Source organism: Trichomonas vaginalis, chromosome III, assembly GCF_026262505.1.
Source record: "Trichomonas vaginalis G3 chromosome III, whole genome shotgun sequence".
NCBI classification, from domain to species: domain Eukaryota; phylum Parabasalia; order Trichomonadida; family Trichomonadidae; genus Trichomonas; species Trichomonas vaginalis.
Window position 1 is genome coordinate 2501400 of NC_067205.1, and position 15341 is coordinate 2516740.

At 34.5% G+C, this 15341-nt stretch overlaps 10 protein-coding genes across 10 annotated transcripts, besides 1 other annotated feature; 2 read left to right on the top strand and 8 right to left on the bottom strand.

The window, feature by feature from the left end:
• Positions 1-15341: part of a mobile genetic element that runs on past both edges of the window.
• TVAGG3_0627650 (protein of unknown function, DUF4106 family) lies at positions 87-823 on the top strand (the record flags this gene model as incomplete). Its single annotated transcript, XM_051240636.1, has 1 exon — positions 87-823. A coding segment is annotated over one exon (737 nt), but the record flags the coding sequence as incomplete, so codon positions are not given.
• TVAGG3_0627660 (uncharacterized protein) lies at positions 4281-4601 on the bottom strand (the record flags this gene model as incomplete). Its single annotated transcript, XM_051240637.1, has 1 exon — positions 4281-4601. A coding segment is annotated over one exon (321 nt), but the record flags the coding sequence as incomplete, so codon positions are not given.
• On the top strand, positions 4788-5663 carry TVAGG3_0627670 (protein of unknown function, DUF4106 family; the record flags this gene model as incomplete). The annotated part of the gene is made up of 1 exon (XM_051240638.1): positions 4788-5663. The coding sequence occupies one exon, from the start codon at positions 4788-4790 to the stop codon at positions 5661-5663; it is 876 nt and encodes a 291-aa protein (XP_051087225.1).
• On the bottom strand, positions 5683-5904 carry TVAGG3_0627680 (heavy chain-related family; the record flags this gene model as incomplete). The annotated part of the gene is made up of 1 exon (XM_051240639.1): positions 5683-5904. One exon carries the CDS (start codon positions 5902-5904, stop codon positions 5683-5685), a length of 222 nt encoding a protein of 73 aa, XP_051087226.1.
• On the bottom strand, positions 6427-6735 carry TVAGG3_0627690 (uncharacterized protein; the record flags this gene model as incomplete). The annotated part of the gene is made up of 1 exon (XM_051240640.1): positions 6427-6735. One exon carries the CDS (start codon positions 6733-6735, stop codon positions 6427-6429), a length of 309 nt encoding a protein of 102 aa, XP_051087227.1.
• On the bottom strand, positions 7322-7588 carry TVAGG3_0627700 (KilA, N-terminal/APSES-type HTH, DNA-binding family; the record flags this gene model as incomplete). Its single annotated transcript, XM_001282159.2, has 1 exon — positions 7322-7588. One exon carries the CDS (start codon positions 7586-7588, stop codon positions 7322-7324), a length of 267 nt encoding a protein of 88 aa, XP_001282160.2.
• On the bottom strand, positions 8028-8438 carry TVAGG3_0627710 (organellar and viral DNA polymerase type B; the record flags this gene model as incomplete). Its single annotated transcript, XM_051240641.1, has 1 exon — positions 8028-8438. One exon carries the CDS (start codon positions 8436-8438, stop codon positions 8028-8030), a length of 411 nt encoding a protein of 136 aa, XP_051087228.1.
• TVAGG3_0627720 (uncharacterized protein) lies at positions 9675-10340 on the bottom strand (the record flags this gene model as incomplete). Its single annotated transcript, XM_051240642.1, has 1 exon — positions 9675-10340. The coding sequence occupies one exon, from the start codon at positions 10338-10340 to the stop codon at positions 9675-9677; it is 666 nt and encodes a 221-aa protein (XP_051087229.1).
• Positions 11356-11940, bottom strand: TVAGG3_0627730 (His-Me finger endonucleases family; the record flags this gene model as incomplete). Its single annotated transcript, XM_051240643.1, has 1 exon — positions 11356-11940. One exon carries the CDS (start codon positions 11938-11940, stop codon positions 11356-11358), a length of 585 nt encoding a protein of 194 aa, XP_051087230.1.
• On the bottom strand, positions 12092-12673 carry TVAGG3_0627740 (phage tail repeat-like family; the record flags this gene model as incomplete). Its single annotated transcript, XM_051240644.1, has 1 exon — positions 12092-12673. The coding sequence occupies one exon, from the start codon at positions 12671-12673 to the stop codon at positions 12092-12094; it is 582 nt and encodes a 193-aa protein (XP_051087231.1).

The window sequence follows — 15341 nt, forward strand, 5'->3', positions numbered from 1 at the left end:
AAATAAAACCTTCTGCCAAGTTGTCTGACAAGAAAGGTTGCAATGGAATTTTCTATGTCGGATACCAATATGCTCCAGAAGTTTTCATGGGATATAAGATATATTCTAACTCTGACTTAGTTCAAACAGTAACATGGGCAAACTATGAATGGTTCGCTTTGAGAAACTCAGTACAACCACAAGCTAGAGAACAAACAGACCAGTATGCAACCATTGAGAAAATAAGAAGACTTGACCCTAACGTTCCAGGAGTTTATGTTAACCTTTCTGGACAAACTGCAGCAGCAGTAACCAAAGTAAAACTGAAACTTAGAGTTCCTTTGTCATCTTTCCTCATCTTCAGGTTTTTAAGATACTTGCCAAACTGGGCAGGAAAAATTTCTATCGAACTTACTCCAAGCAAAAATAACTTAGTCATTGCACCAACACAAGACCCATTCACTCTTACAGAAGTAGTGGGAACAAATAAAATGTCATTCGCCGACTTTTGCAAAAACAAAGTTGACTTAGACTTTGGTTTCTCAAACCTCAACACTGAAGTAAACTATTATTTCAATGCTGCTGGAGATGCTTGGGACCCAGTTAAGTTCACATGCGAAAAGTTTGAATGCAAGAGAATAGAAAGCAGACTTGCAGTCTATATGTTGGACCCAGATATTTCAAATGCTTTAGCTGCCAAATATATTGCAGTTCCACTTATGTTCCCTATACACCAAATATCTGTCAAAGACTTTGCAGGTGAAGTTGGAAACCAAAATCCAGGAACCGCAGGTGCAAGAACAGATATTGCCTTAACAACTGCAATGAAACATGCAGATACTATGTTTGTACTGTTCAGACGAACTATAAATGACTATTCTTGCTTCTAACAACCCTGGTATTAAATACCAATTAAACATAGATGGCAAATATTATCCAAGAGAAGAATATTCTACAGTTGAGGATATGAGGTCATACAACTTGACATTAGATGCTATGAACTTTAACAACAACTTCACAACAACCATTAACCCTGAAATGCAAAGTTCTATATTATGCCATATGTGAAAGTATGGACTCATACAGGAGGTCAAAAAACTCAATATACAAATGGAGACCGTTCAAACTTTTGGCTTGGCATTCCATTTGCTGACTCAGAAACTTTATTGGGTGGTATTTCAACTGTTGGTACAGTTCAAATACAATATACTGGTGACAGAGACGGTCCAGATGAATTGAAAGCAAAGAAGTTTACAAAACCCAATAGCACTTTTCACGGAAGATGCTCTTTTGAAGATTCGTTCGATGAAACCTGCTGGGGCTCCTCAGATTGGCATACGACAGCTTCCATCGAGCAGATTTTGGCAGCAGGTCAGTAAGTTGTTCTTGAACTGACTTCTCTCCGTCAAATATTGACAGTACGCCAGTTTTGACATAAAATTGTATTATAAACTTTCCTTTAGAAATATCGGTCAGTTTTGTTGTTATATTTTTGTCTGCTTCAAGAACTTTCACCATCTCGGTTATACCAACTTTCTTTGCTTTATGAAAATATTTTGGTTCAGGCAAAGACTGCTATTCTATAACATTTTCCATTGTTTGTATAAAGAACTATTCTGTCAATGAACTTGTATTGTTTGTGTGTGTAAACTTTGTTTTGCTTCAATTCGAAGAGATACTCAAATACGTCCATCTTTTTATTCTAAGTAAAATGTCATTCCGAAAAATAGAAGCGTAAGTGTTTCAAAAGGTTTAATGGCGGTGGCAGATGTGAAGTTAAATTCACCAACTCAAACAAACAGTCAAAGTTTGTTGTCAATGTCAAAGAAAGAGATGTTGAAGTGGGGAAACCATACGAAGACGAAGATGGTATAACAATAGTTCCTGTAAAAGAACAACCAACATATCCTGAAGTTAGCAGAGACTTAAGTTCTGTTGCAGATATTCGAAACGACTACCAACAACTTAAAGACAAACTTAAAACTCAGGAGAAGATTTGTCAAGCTTTTGGTATAATGTTAAACTTGGTTGAGCACAACCCTGTAAAAGTGAACTCATATGTCATCGCACCTCATGAAGTTTTGAAAGAACTATTGAAACTTTTGACAGAGGCAGACGATATAAACATCAAAGAAAATAGAACCTGACATTGCTTGCTGTGGTGTTTCATATAATGTCATTGACAAGATATACGTTATGAAAGGAGGTGAAACCTTGAACTTAAAATATAGTTTTCCCAGACGTCATAAAAATATTTGACGACCACAACATTTCATTAAAATTTAGTTGCTAAGTAAAAATGGCAGAAGACATAGTGGTTTATACTATTACGACTAAAAACCCTGAGTCATATAATTCTATAACAACAAACTTACAAAGTCCTCAAGGACGATATTGTAAACTAACTTTAAACACAATGACGACTAAAGCCTGTTTTGCTCTTTTGACACCAGAAGACTTTGTTGTTGTGAATGGTAAAAATACTTCTTTGAAGATACTTACTCAGATATACCACCAACAGTTTTGTTGACTTATTTAATACTTTAAGGACGGATGTAACATGTGCTGCAACTAGAGCAGGTTTCATTATGTTTGGATGTCCGACTGAGTTTAGTATAAACGATATGAGCTATAATACAAAACTTATATCTGGTTTTTACTACCAACAGTTTCCTATAACAGGAAAAGGTGTCATACAAGGTTTGTCTGTTCCATTGACTTTAAGTACACCTATTTTATATATTGTTTCAAACTTAGGTTCAAAGTGCTATTCGAATGTCGACAGAAACTACTATGACCAAAAGATACTTATGCGTATAAACAACACTTTCTCTGCTGGTTTGCCTATTGTTCATTCGAATGCAGAGTTTTTCAGCTTTAGTAAACTCAAACACTTTAGCAAACAAACTTAACCTTAGTTGACGCAAACTTTGTTCCTGTAAAACTTTTATGTCCTATGTATTTGTCAATGACGGCAGAAAGTTTCGAATTGGAAGATGCAACTGGTGAAAGTATTGTACTACAAGAACAACTTCAACAACAAATAGCTCAAGAACAACAAATGCAACAAATGCAACAACAAAGTCAAGAATAAAAAAAATATTTTTTTTTATTTTTATAAAAATGTACGCTGAGTTTGTTGGAAAGGACCGTTGGGAAACTTGTTTGTTAGATGAGAAGTAAAACATTGCATGAAATAAAACATTTTTTCAAAAAAAATATTTTTTTATTTTATTTGAAATGTACGCTGAGTCTGTCGGAAAAGACTGTTGGAAAACTTGTTTGTTAGATGAGAAATATGAAATTCACTGTTGTGAGTCATTTGAAGTCAGAAACAAAAAGACAAAAAGAGTTTTAAGCGAATGGGAGCGAAATGACGGATATGCTGATATGAGGATTGGTGGAAAACACTATCTTAAACATGTTGTCATTGCAACTCATTTTATACTGAATCCTAACAATTTACCTTTTGTAGACCATATAAACCGTATAAGAAACGACAATAGACTTGAAAACTTACGTTGGGTCACTGGTTCTGAAAACAATAAGAACAAAAGCAAATTTGGAGATATAGTATTCGAATTTGTCGACGAACTAGAAGATGAAGCAATTGAAATTACAGACTATGGCAAGCATACGTTTGAGTTTTACTACTACACGAAGAACAGGACTCTTTCTACTTTTATACCGGCGTAAACTATAGAAAATTACAAGTATGTTTTACTAAGGCAGACTATGCTTATGTATACGCTAGAGATACAGATGGAAAATACGTTAGACTATTTCTTAACAAATTCAAGAAGCTATATGGCATACCATTTTAAAACGTTTTTAAAAAAAAATATTTTTTTATCCGATAGAAAAGATGACGAAATATATTTCAGTCAACAAGTACATGTCAGAAGTCAAAGATAAGTTAGCTCCATTCACATATTTGAATGTTTACTTCTACCATTTTGAAAAGTCTTCATTCAGCAAAGTTTGGAACATCGAACCAGTTAAGTTTGCTATTGTGACTAAAAATGGTGCGAAATTTGAAGACTTAGACATAGAAGGTTTGTTAACAGTCAAGGAAAATTTTGACAGAAGGTTTTCAAACCTTAAAGAAGGCAAAGCATACAAACTTGTTATACCTTATGAACCAAAGAAAGCAGACGACTATGAATATTATGAGTCTAAGATAGTTGAAGTTCAAGGTAAATTGGGTAAAAAGATTTTAGAGTCTAAGCCAGTGTTTGCCCCTAAAGAGGAAGAGAACATTGACATTGACCCAGAAATGTTCTAAAAATAAAATTTTATTTTTACATGTCAAATTTCTTCTTCTCTGGAACTGGTTCAGGTTCTTTCTTCTCTTCTTCTACTTTCTTTTCTTCTACTTTCTTTTCTTTCTTTTCTCTCTTCTTCTTCTTTTCTGGTGGAGTTATGTCAAATTTGGCGCAACCATATTTATGTAAAAGTTCTTTGTCCTTTAATAGCTCTTCTATTCTGTTTTCTATTTCATCTTCAAGAACAGCGCATGTGCCTTCTTTGCATTCTAAGAACTTTTGTTGGACTTCATCTTTCCAATCGGCGTCATCTCTGTCAACAAGTCTGTCATTGACAAACTTAAAGACTTCTCTGCCTAATGTTTTATGGTTCTTGTCATATTCCCAGAAACAGAACTTTAGAACAAATTCACCTTTCTTGTTTACACTATGTAAGATTTTATGGTCGACAGATGTTTTAGAGTCGAAAAGTTTGTCTCGAATATAGATAGCGAAATCGCTAGACATTTTCTAAAAGATAAAATTTTTAATTTTTCTAAAAATATGTTAGAAAAAAAGTTTGCTGACATTGACAAGAAATTTGAGAATGTTTTAAATAAGAACAAGAGGAAGTTAGAAAATGCTCAGATAAAGCCTATACATGACAAGTTCTTATTTGCTCAGAATGGTATAACAGGTCTAATCGCACCACCTGGGTCGGGTAAGACTTTCACTTATCTTAAAATGGCTGCACAACAACAAGAACTAGATGAGAAGAACCCATTCTATGAGTTAGTAGTCATTTGTTCGACATCTGGTCAATTCGATCAAACCGTCAATTCGTTCAAAGATATTATAAAGAAGTCTAAGTTAGTATGTATAAAAGACTCTGAGTTGTTAGATTGGATAAAGAAGTACCAAAGAAGAGTTTTGAAGTACAATGCTATAAATGAGTATGTCAATTCGAAGTTTAAAGACCCAAATGAGGAAATGCAGAGAATATTAGAGAAGAAACACTTCAGAAACAAACAGAAAGAGATAGAATACATTTCGAAGAAATTGCAATCTTACGATTGGAAGACTTACCCTCACAGATGTCTTCTTATCTTAGATGACTTTGCTTCTCATCCTTTGTTAAAGAACAGAGAACAAGACATGTGTCGAATTCTTAAGAAGCTCAGACACTTTAACATTTCAGTTGTCATTTGTGTACAGACAGCCAAGAGTTTAAGTAAGGATGTAAAGAGAATACTTACTGACATTGTACTTTTCCCTGGATTGTCCGAAGACGATTTCATGGAACTTATGAAAGAGTCCATGGCAGGTAAGTTTGACAGACATGAACTATGGGAGAAGTACAAAGTCATACAAGACCCTCATACTTCTTTCAGAATTCACATCTACGCGAACAAAGTTCAAATTGTAAAAAGTCAAGCGTAAAAATGTAAGAGTTTGAGTCTTAGTCTGTTGTGGTGCTGGGGCTGTCGGTTCTTCTGGCTTTGGAATGGACTCGGTTGGTGGTACGTCGGACATTCGTTTGTGTCTTAACCGTCTTTGTTCTGAAACAATATAATATTGTACTGAATAAGTACAATATTGTCTTGAAAAAGTACAACATTGTCTTGAAAAAGTACAACATTGTCTTGAAAAAGTACAACATTGTCTTGAAAAAGTACAACATTGTTCTGAAAAAGTACAACATTGTCTTGAAAAAGTTCAAGACTTGTTCTGAAAAAGTACAGCTGTACTCAAATTTGAGAGACATTGTACTGAATTTATACAACATTGTACTGAATAAGTACAATATTGTCTTGAAAAGTACAACATTGTCTTGAAAAAGTACAACATTGTCTTGAAAAAGTACAAATTGTTCTGAAAAAGTACAAGACTTGTTCTGAAAAGTACAAGACTTGTTCTGAAAAAGTACAGCTGTACTCAAATTTGAGAGACATTGTACTGAATTTATACAACATTGTTCTGAAAAAGTACAACATTGTTCTGAAAAAGTACAATATTGTCTTGAAAAAGTACAACATTGTCTTGAAAAAGTACAACATTGTCTTGAAAAAGTACAATATTGTACTGACTCAGTATGGAGCTTGACCCCCTAGACGAAGCAATTTATCTAATTGAAATTAACGAGCTTGTTAAAGACTTCCTCAGGCAGAATGTAAAGGTCAAGCTTGAAAAATAAAGAGTTCATTTACTCTGCTTGTTTGAAGTTGTCAAAATACTCTGTTATTTTTTCCTTTAACAATGGCAAATCTTCTTTGAAGGTAAGTATTGTACAACCTTTCATATCATAGTGTGTTTGAGGTAACGTATCTTGAACTATCTGTTTAACATCTTCATTCGGTGTCATTGAAATCGGTAAGTTTTCGCGATAGAACCAATTTCTGTCAGATTTGTAAATCTTAGCAAGGTCGTAAAAGCTTTTGTTGTTTCTTCTGACTAAATGCAACATAACCATATCTCTGTCTTCTTCATTTTCCATCTCTTCAGTGTAAATCATATACTTATAGTTCTTTTCCTTTCCTTTTGGTACCGAACGTGGTATTCTTTTCTGAAGGCTTTTGTCTTTTGCTTCAAGCTTGTTCTCTAGCTCTTCACGTTCTTGTCTATGAATTTCATCTAACATCATGAAAATATAACAAGCGTAACGAGGCGAAGCCCACATTGCAACAGCATTTACAAGAAGTCTATGAACATAATATCCTTTCAAACTATTTGGCAAATTTTTACGATTTTCGTACGGAATCTCGTTCCGCGGTTTTCTACCACTCGCAAACATATGAGGAAATTCTTCTAAAAGTTCTTTTGTCTGTTGGTTTTCAAACCAATGACGTGCTTGCTTTGTAGAACGAAGAGTATTCAAAATACTTTGCATTTGGTACATATCGTCTTTGACCGAACGAATGAGACGTAACTGTTTGTTATATTGTATGTACTCATATTCTTCATTTATAGCTTCATGGACTATAACTGTTGTTGTGTTCTCTGTTGTTGACATATCTGTCTTTACATACAAAATAAAAAAATAAATAAAAATAAAATTAGCGTTATTTTCTTACTTTCACAAAAGACCAAAAATAAACGCTTTACATGTATTTTTCAGCAACTTCGTCAAGAAGTCTGTAAATATACCAAGCATAGCGAGGTGAAGCCCACATTGCTATTGAACTAACTAGGAACTTATGAACATATATACCTTTTAGATACGATGGTAAGTTTTGTCTGTCTTGGTACATCTTTTTAAGTTCTACATGTTCGAACTCACTCAAAAGTTCATGAGTGCTATTTAATTCAAACCAGTCTTGTGGTTTCTTAGTATCTGGTGTAGCACATGCTGTCAAAATACTTTGCATTTGGTACATGTCATCTTTGACCGAACGAATGAGACGGAGTTGTTTGTTAAACTGTATGTACTCGTATTCTTCATCTATGGCTTCATGAACGATAGCAGTTGTTGTGTTCTCTGTTGTTGTCATTTCTGTCTTTACATACAAAATAAAAAAATATTTTATAAAAAACTAACTTTATTTTTTCTGTCTAGAGAAATTTCACTGTTTTCATAGAGTTTTTTGACGACTAAGGTTTCTTACCTACTCGCTGTTCTTCATGATTTTCATACGGAATCTCTATCCTCGGTTTTTCGAGGATAGCAATCTTATGCCATTTTACCCAGATTTTTGGTCATTTTTCAGCAAAAATATATTTTAGGGTAGAAGGGTAGCTCTACCCTCTTTTCTACCCTCTTTTCTACCCCAGTTATTTTATAAGCGTTTTACATGGTAAACGTTATTTTTACATGTATTTTTCAGCAACTTCGTCAAATAATTTTATAGCTTTATCTATCTCATCTACTTCAAACGTTTCTTTACCTTTTATGGGAGCACCATACATTTTCTCAAACTTTTCAAGTAGTTCTGTTTCTGCAGCTCTCATATCGTTAACCAACACAACCTTGACTCTATTGACTGTACTGTCATATCTTTGAGTTATATTAAATGTTCTTCCTATCTTATATCTCTTTGTATTGAAGTCCTTCGGTTTCTGAACGATGTAAAGTAAGCCTTCACTGCAACGTTCTGAGTCGAACGAACCATATGTTATGAAATTATATCCAACAACTGGGTCTAACCATAACAAAACTATTGGTATAAGACTTTTGTCGATGAGATATGCTGTAGTTCCATAGAATCTTACCGATATCATAAGCTCAGGATTTCTTGTCAAAATTTTCTGACTAGAAGCAATTCTAACCCAGTCCTTTGCTTTCTTTCCAGATGGAGATAAAATGTCTGACAAAGAATATTTGTTGTATTTCTTTGAGTATCTTACGTTTAAATCACCTATTCTAACCACTTTGGTCTCATTGTCTATCTTTCCAACTGTTTCAAACTCATTGTTTGTCATTTCTTTCTTTAAATCTGCATAGTCGTTTCTCATTCTTTCTATCTCTTTGACGGAGTAGTTATATTTCCTCATTGCTGCTTTACATTTTGAACATTGTGGGTTCATTTTAGCATTGTACATTGAAATCTTACCTGCTAGTATGACTAAGGCGTCAATGGTTTTCTTCATCTCGAACATAGCGGGTTTTATTTGTTCGTTCCATACCTTACCCCTACTATCTTTATCTCTTATTTCCCAAACACATTTTGCAACTAACGAAACAAAGTTGTCGTAGGTCTTAAATTCTTCGGATTTGTAAAGGTCAATGTCCATGACTTTGTGGTTGCAATGAAATCCAAGGAATTCATAGTTTACCTTTCGTATGAACTTCTTTATTTCTACTGAGTCAGTCAGTCTGACTTCTATTTCGTCAAATTCGGGAATGGTTAGTTTTTGTTGTTGTATTTCAGGAAGTTTAGGTAGATGGTCAATAATATCCTGCATTTCATAAAGATACTGTTCATTTGTTTCATCTTTCGCACTACAGTCTAAATTACTTGTTCTTGCTTTATTTTGTTTCGAAAGTATATGAAGAAGGAATGAAGCTTTTCATCTCTACTAACATTGAAGTTGGGTTCATGACTAAAGAGTTTGGTGCTGTAGTTGTTTGAATTGTTGTTGTGCCGATTGTTGACATTTTTATTTTTTTATACAAAATAAAAAAAATAAATAAAATAAAGTTAGTTTTATTTTTTATTTCGGGAAAATTCATGAAAATTCAAGAGGGTAGAAAAGAGGGTAGAAAAGAGGGTAGAGCTACCCTTCTACCCTAAATATATTTTTGGGTCCTTTACACTCATTACGATGAAGAAGTCTTGACAAAACATTTACGTTCATGTTTGACAAAACATTTATGAAGAAGTCTTGACAAAACATTTACGATGAAATTCATGAAAATTCAAGAGGGTAGAAAAGAGGGTAGAAAAGAGGGTAGAGCTACCCTTCTACCCTAAAATATATTTTTGGTGTAAATTTCAATAAAAATAAATGGTTCATTTACTCACAATATTTTTGTACAAAACGACCCCAAACTTTTAACCTCTCTTCTGCAGCTTCTAATGCTATCTTGGCGAGTTCATATTCTCTAAATTCTCTCTTTAAATCTTCTTGTTCCCATTGGTCTAGTTCGTATGGCGAGTCTCTATAACCAGAACATATCTCACGTTCATGTTCTATTTGTTTTTCATGCATTTTTCTAACTTCTTCTTCGAACAAAGGTTTAGCATTTTCTACTGTATCTTCGAGTTCTTCTTCTTCATCTAACTTCTCATGAACTTTCTTGTCTATGGAGTCCAGAATTTTTCCAACTGCTATGCAATATTTTGGTGAAGCCCACATTGCTATATAGTTTACAAGTCTTGGGTCTACATACATTCCTCTAACCTGTTTGATTTCATCCGGAATTCCTGCATGAACTTTGTATAAAAAGCAACCGTCGGAATTCCGGCGGTTGGTATATTCTTCACAAAATGCCGTATAATACTCTTCCCAGGACTTATTTTCCAACAACTTTCTAAAGTCTTTCCTAAACTGCTGACACATATTTGTTGCATTTACATAACCATCCATGTCTCTACGTAAGACTTCAATACCGTTGTAAGTGCCTTTTGTGAATGTTTCGCCATTAGATTTGTTCGTGAACGTTTTTGCTTCGACTGTCATTTCAGTTCTTACAATAAAAATAAAAAATATTTTTTGGTGGGACGTCGGACATTCGTTTGTGGCTTAACCGTCGGACCACAAACGATAAAAATCTCTGCTACTAGCAGTACTGCTACTGACAGTAGCAGTACTTTTACTGACAGTAGCAGTACTTTTACTGACAGTAGCAGTACTTTTACTGACAGTAGCAGTACTTTTACTGACAGTAGCAGTACTTTTACTGACAGTAGCAGTACTTTTACTGACAGTAGCAGTACTTTATCGTCGAAAACCCTCTCAAATTTTCCTTTTTACTGCAACTAGCAGTACTTTTACTGACAGTAGCAGTACTTTTTCTGACAGTAGCAGTACTTTTACTGACAGTAGCAGTACTTTTACTGACAGTAGCAGTACTTTTACTGACAGTAGCAGAGATTTTTATCGTCCAACTTTACAAATGTAAACTCCTATCGTTCTATTTTCTTCACTAGGGTCTAACACCAAAGTAACCTTACAAATGTAAACTTATATCGTTCTATTTTCTTCACTAGGGTCTAACACCAAAGTAACCTATGTACATGAAATTTCACTGCATAAAAGGAAAAAACTTGCGCGAATCGGGATTTGAACCGAGGTCTTCGACGCCTGTAGCGAGGTAGCCCATACCACTGAGCTATGAGCCGCTTGCATATTCACAAAAATAAATTGTTTTCATGAGTTTTCTACGATGTTAGAAAAAATGTTATTTTCTAATATCTTCACATTCAATACTTTTTCAGCACTTCTCCGTAGTTATATATGAAAGACAATTCGAGATAAAAGTCGTAGTACAATGGAACAATATGTTGCACACCATTTGTTGTGAACCAAACTTGAAAGTCAGAGAAACTGTTACTAGGTGGTTCGGGATGAAATTTCTTCATCTGATATAGTCCTACCAGCATTTGTAAAGATATAGTCTAACGGTTTTGTATCTGCTACTTTTGTTCTTTGTTTTTCAACCTGAAGCATTTAATATATGTAAAAATATACTGTTTTAAAATGGTATGCCATATAGCTTCTTGAATTTGTTAAGAAGTATTCGAACGCATTTTCCATCTGTATCTCTAGCGTTTACATGAGCATAGCCCGTCTTAGTAAAATATACTTGTAATTTCCTATAGTTTACACCGGTATAAAAGTAGAAAGAGTCTTGTTCTTCGCTATAGTAGTAAAACTCAAACGTATGCTTACCATAGTCTGTAATTTCAATTGCTTCATCTTCTAGTTCGTCGACAAATTCGAATACAATATCTCGAAATTTGCCTATGTTCTTATTGTTTTCAGAACAAGTGACCCAGCGTAAGTTTTCAAGTCTATTGTCGTTTCTTATATGGTTTATATGGTCTACAAAAGGTAAATTGTTAGGGTTCGGTATAAAATGAGTTGCAATGACAATATGTTTAAAATAGCATTTCCCACCAATCCTCATCCTAGCATATCCGTCATTTCGCTCACATTCGCTTAAAACTCTTTTTGTCTTTTTGTTTCTGACTTCAAATGACTCACAACAGTGAATTTCATATTTCTCATCTAACAAACAAGTTTCCCAATGGTCCTTTCCGACAGACTCAGCGTACATTTCAAATAAAATAAAAAAATATATTTTTTAAAATAAATGTTTTAAAATGGTATGCCATTTCATATTTCTCATCTAACAAACAAGTTTCCCAACGGTCTTCTCCAACAACGCAGCGTACATTTCAAATAAAAATAAAAAAATGTTTTTCTCTTTACTTTACGTAACCACCTGCTACCATAAGTCTTTGACGCCAACCCATACCAGCTAATGAAGGTTGACTTTTAGTATTGAAACTAAACTTTGGTTTTGGTTTATCTTCAGTTTTTGGCTTCCCTTCTTCTATTGGTTTTTCGTCACTTTTCGGTTCATTTGACCTTACCTCACTTGCTGGTATGGTTGTGTCGTCAACATCTTCATAAATATCATATGCCATTTGTTTTTGTTTTCCTTTCAACTTTTTGTGTTTGTTGTAAAGTTTAGAATATTTCGACTCTAAGTCAATGAGATGTTCTATAATGAACTGTTGGTCAGTGAAGTAAACTTTTCCATCTGTTGTCTCGAAAATTCCTTCAGACTTCAATATTTTATTTGTGAGAGTCTGTTTCTTTTTTGAGATACTTGCCGTTCCATTTCTATGAAAAGTGACTTTATAGTTAGGGTTTGTATTTCCAGACCTGGCACTTTCTATTATTGAATTTTTCTCTTCATCTGTAAGTTCTTTGACAGGTTTTGACAATGGTTCTGAACTTTTTGTTTGTGGTGTCAAATCTACCGTTTCAACTTCTTCCGTCATTTCATCTCAGTAAAAAATTTTAGTTTGGTTTGTTTTCAACTGGTTGTTTAGGTTTTTTAAGTCGGTCTAAAACTTCCTGAGGTATAGGAAGAACTTGACAAACACGTAGTTTAACTGCTGGAAGTCGACAAATCCATCTTGAACCCATTTGTCTCAATGCTGTATTGTTCATTTCATCTCAGTAAAAAACTTTACATTCCCCAAGTTTGAGGTGGTTGCGGTTGGTTATTGTTTACCCACTGTTGTGCATGGTTATATCCTCTGTTAAAGAATCTTTCACCTTGGTCCATATAGTGTCCTGCTTGGTTATAGTAGTCATTTGCTTTGTTATAGTAGTTTCCTGCTTCTCTTCCTACATTGTCCATCCATCCTTGAACTTTTCCTCTTGTTTCAGGATTTGGAATAAGATTTGTTGCATCTCGTGCTACCTCCCAACCTTTCTGTACGGTTTGTATAATAGGTTGTGCTTTTCTTTCAGTATACCTAATGTACTCAAAATCTTCCTTCCAACTCCAAATACACCTCTGGCTATTGTTCCAACTGCGGGCAAAAATCTGGATGCAACTCCTGCTAATGCGCCAAATAAACCCATTTCTTATGGGTTAAAAAATGACGAATCCAAACAAGGACCCCTATGTTTCTAAGGCAACAAAGAAAGCACTCATGGTAAAAATCTTTAGTTCAACACCAAATGCTTGGTTTATGGATATCTTGGAAAACATTCCGAGGTATAGAGAAGATGGACCACCATACTGGCTAATATTTGTCGGTCAAAACACAAGATACTGTGAAGCCATACCATTGCAGTCCAAAAATATTTTAGATGTGAAAACTGCTTTGACAATATTCGTTGACAAATACCATCCAACAAAACTGACATCTGACTGTGAAAGTTCTTTCAAATCAGACGATATTAAAAACTATCTGCGTTCAAAAAATGTAAACCAATATTTCATTGTCGACCAAAACCATTCTGCTCTTGGTGTCATTGACAGTTGTATAAAAATCTTAAGAGACTTAAACCAACCACAAGGTGGTGAAGCAAATGAAATGTCATATGACGACAAGTACAGACACTTCTCCATGGCAAAGATGAGACAAGTTTTAAATATTTACAATAACCGTAAACAAAAAGGTTTGGGAAACCACTCCCCTGAAGAAATGAAAAACAACCCTGACTTAGAGAAAGACTATATATTTAATAGTTTAGTCAAAAGAGACAAACAAGAAAGAATGCCAGGCTTCAAACTTAAGAAAGGTGACAAAGTAAAAATAGAAATACCTAAACGCGACCCATATGAAAATACTATTGACTATGACAACAATGGGAACTCGACAGGTACTCACATTCGTGTTCGTAAAAATAGAAAAAGTATACAAGAGAATATTATGAAGTTTTAGGCAAACATGGCAAAATGTACACACTGCAAGCAGAAGATAAAACGACTATTGTCAGACCTCGTTTCAAACTTGTCAAAGTTCAAGGTGGTATACTTTCAAAGACAGTTCCTAACAAATATAAGACAACTCCTGACGAATATGCTAAAGAAGTTGAAAATGACGACTAAGCATTTCTATACCATGCGTAAACTGTCATGTAAGGTGGCATGTAGTCTTTACTTTGTCCCGTTGTTTGCGTATATCCTGAAACGCGATGTGTATGGCTTCCTCCTACCTCAGTGTTACTCCAGTAACAATTTATAGCAAACTTAACGTCCTCTTTAACATCATATCCTTTACCTTTTGTCATTCCTGACCAATCCCAAAATCTATGACTATGCAAACCTGCTTCAGATGTAGTTAAACTTACGTAGTGACTGTGCGCAGGTAAATTTGCACCTGAAATCGTTTTACTTCCACCTGTTTCCTTTGAAGAGTTTGCACAATACAAAAACCTGTCGACTATTTGAGTCCAAGTTCCAAAACCAAGTACTACTTCTGGTCTGGTAGAGTTCATTGACGTGTAAATAGAACCTATAGGATATACTGTTTGAAGTATTTCTGTCTTTAACGTTTGAAGCTCTGTTTTGTCAGCTTTTTTATCATATAAATCTTGAGCAGTGAATTTAACTTTGTTTTCATCCTCCATGACATAGACATTTCTACATCTAATGTATCTCATCGTTGTTATGTCTTCATCCGATGTTAAACCTTGTGGAAAGTTAGGAGGTTTCCAATTTAATACATCCCCACCAGTTTCTTCAACCGTTCCTTCAATATTTTCTATACCAACAGTTGCGAAGAAATCGTGTGTATGTCCAACGTCACTTTTCCTGTTTAAGGTTTCTTGTAAGTTTGTAATATTTGCAATGGTATGTGTATGAGTCTTTTTAGAATATTCTTTGTCAGCTCTTGTCACTTCACTTGACATTTTATTGTCAACATATGTTTTATCCGCTTTGTCATCTAACATTGCTGGTAGTTCATCTACGTCATAGATGTTATGTGTATGGTGTTTTTGTGGGTATGTTCTATCTGTCCATGCGAGAATATAGTCTCTTGTTGCATCTACATACTCTTTGTCAGCTTTGTTGTCAATATCTGCTTTCAAAAGAAGTTCATCTATAGGTTTCTCGTTTAAAGTTCTTTTTGTTGGATTTATACAAACAGTATGGTTCTTACTGTCTTGAAACAGAAACTCGTCTGTCATTGGGTTTAATGTCAGTTT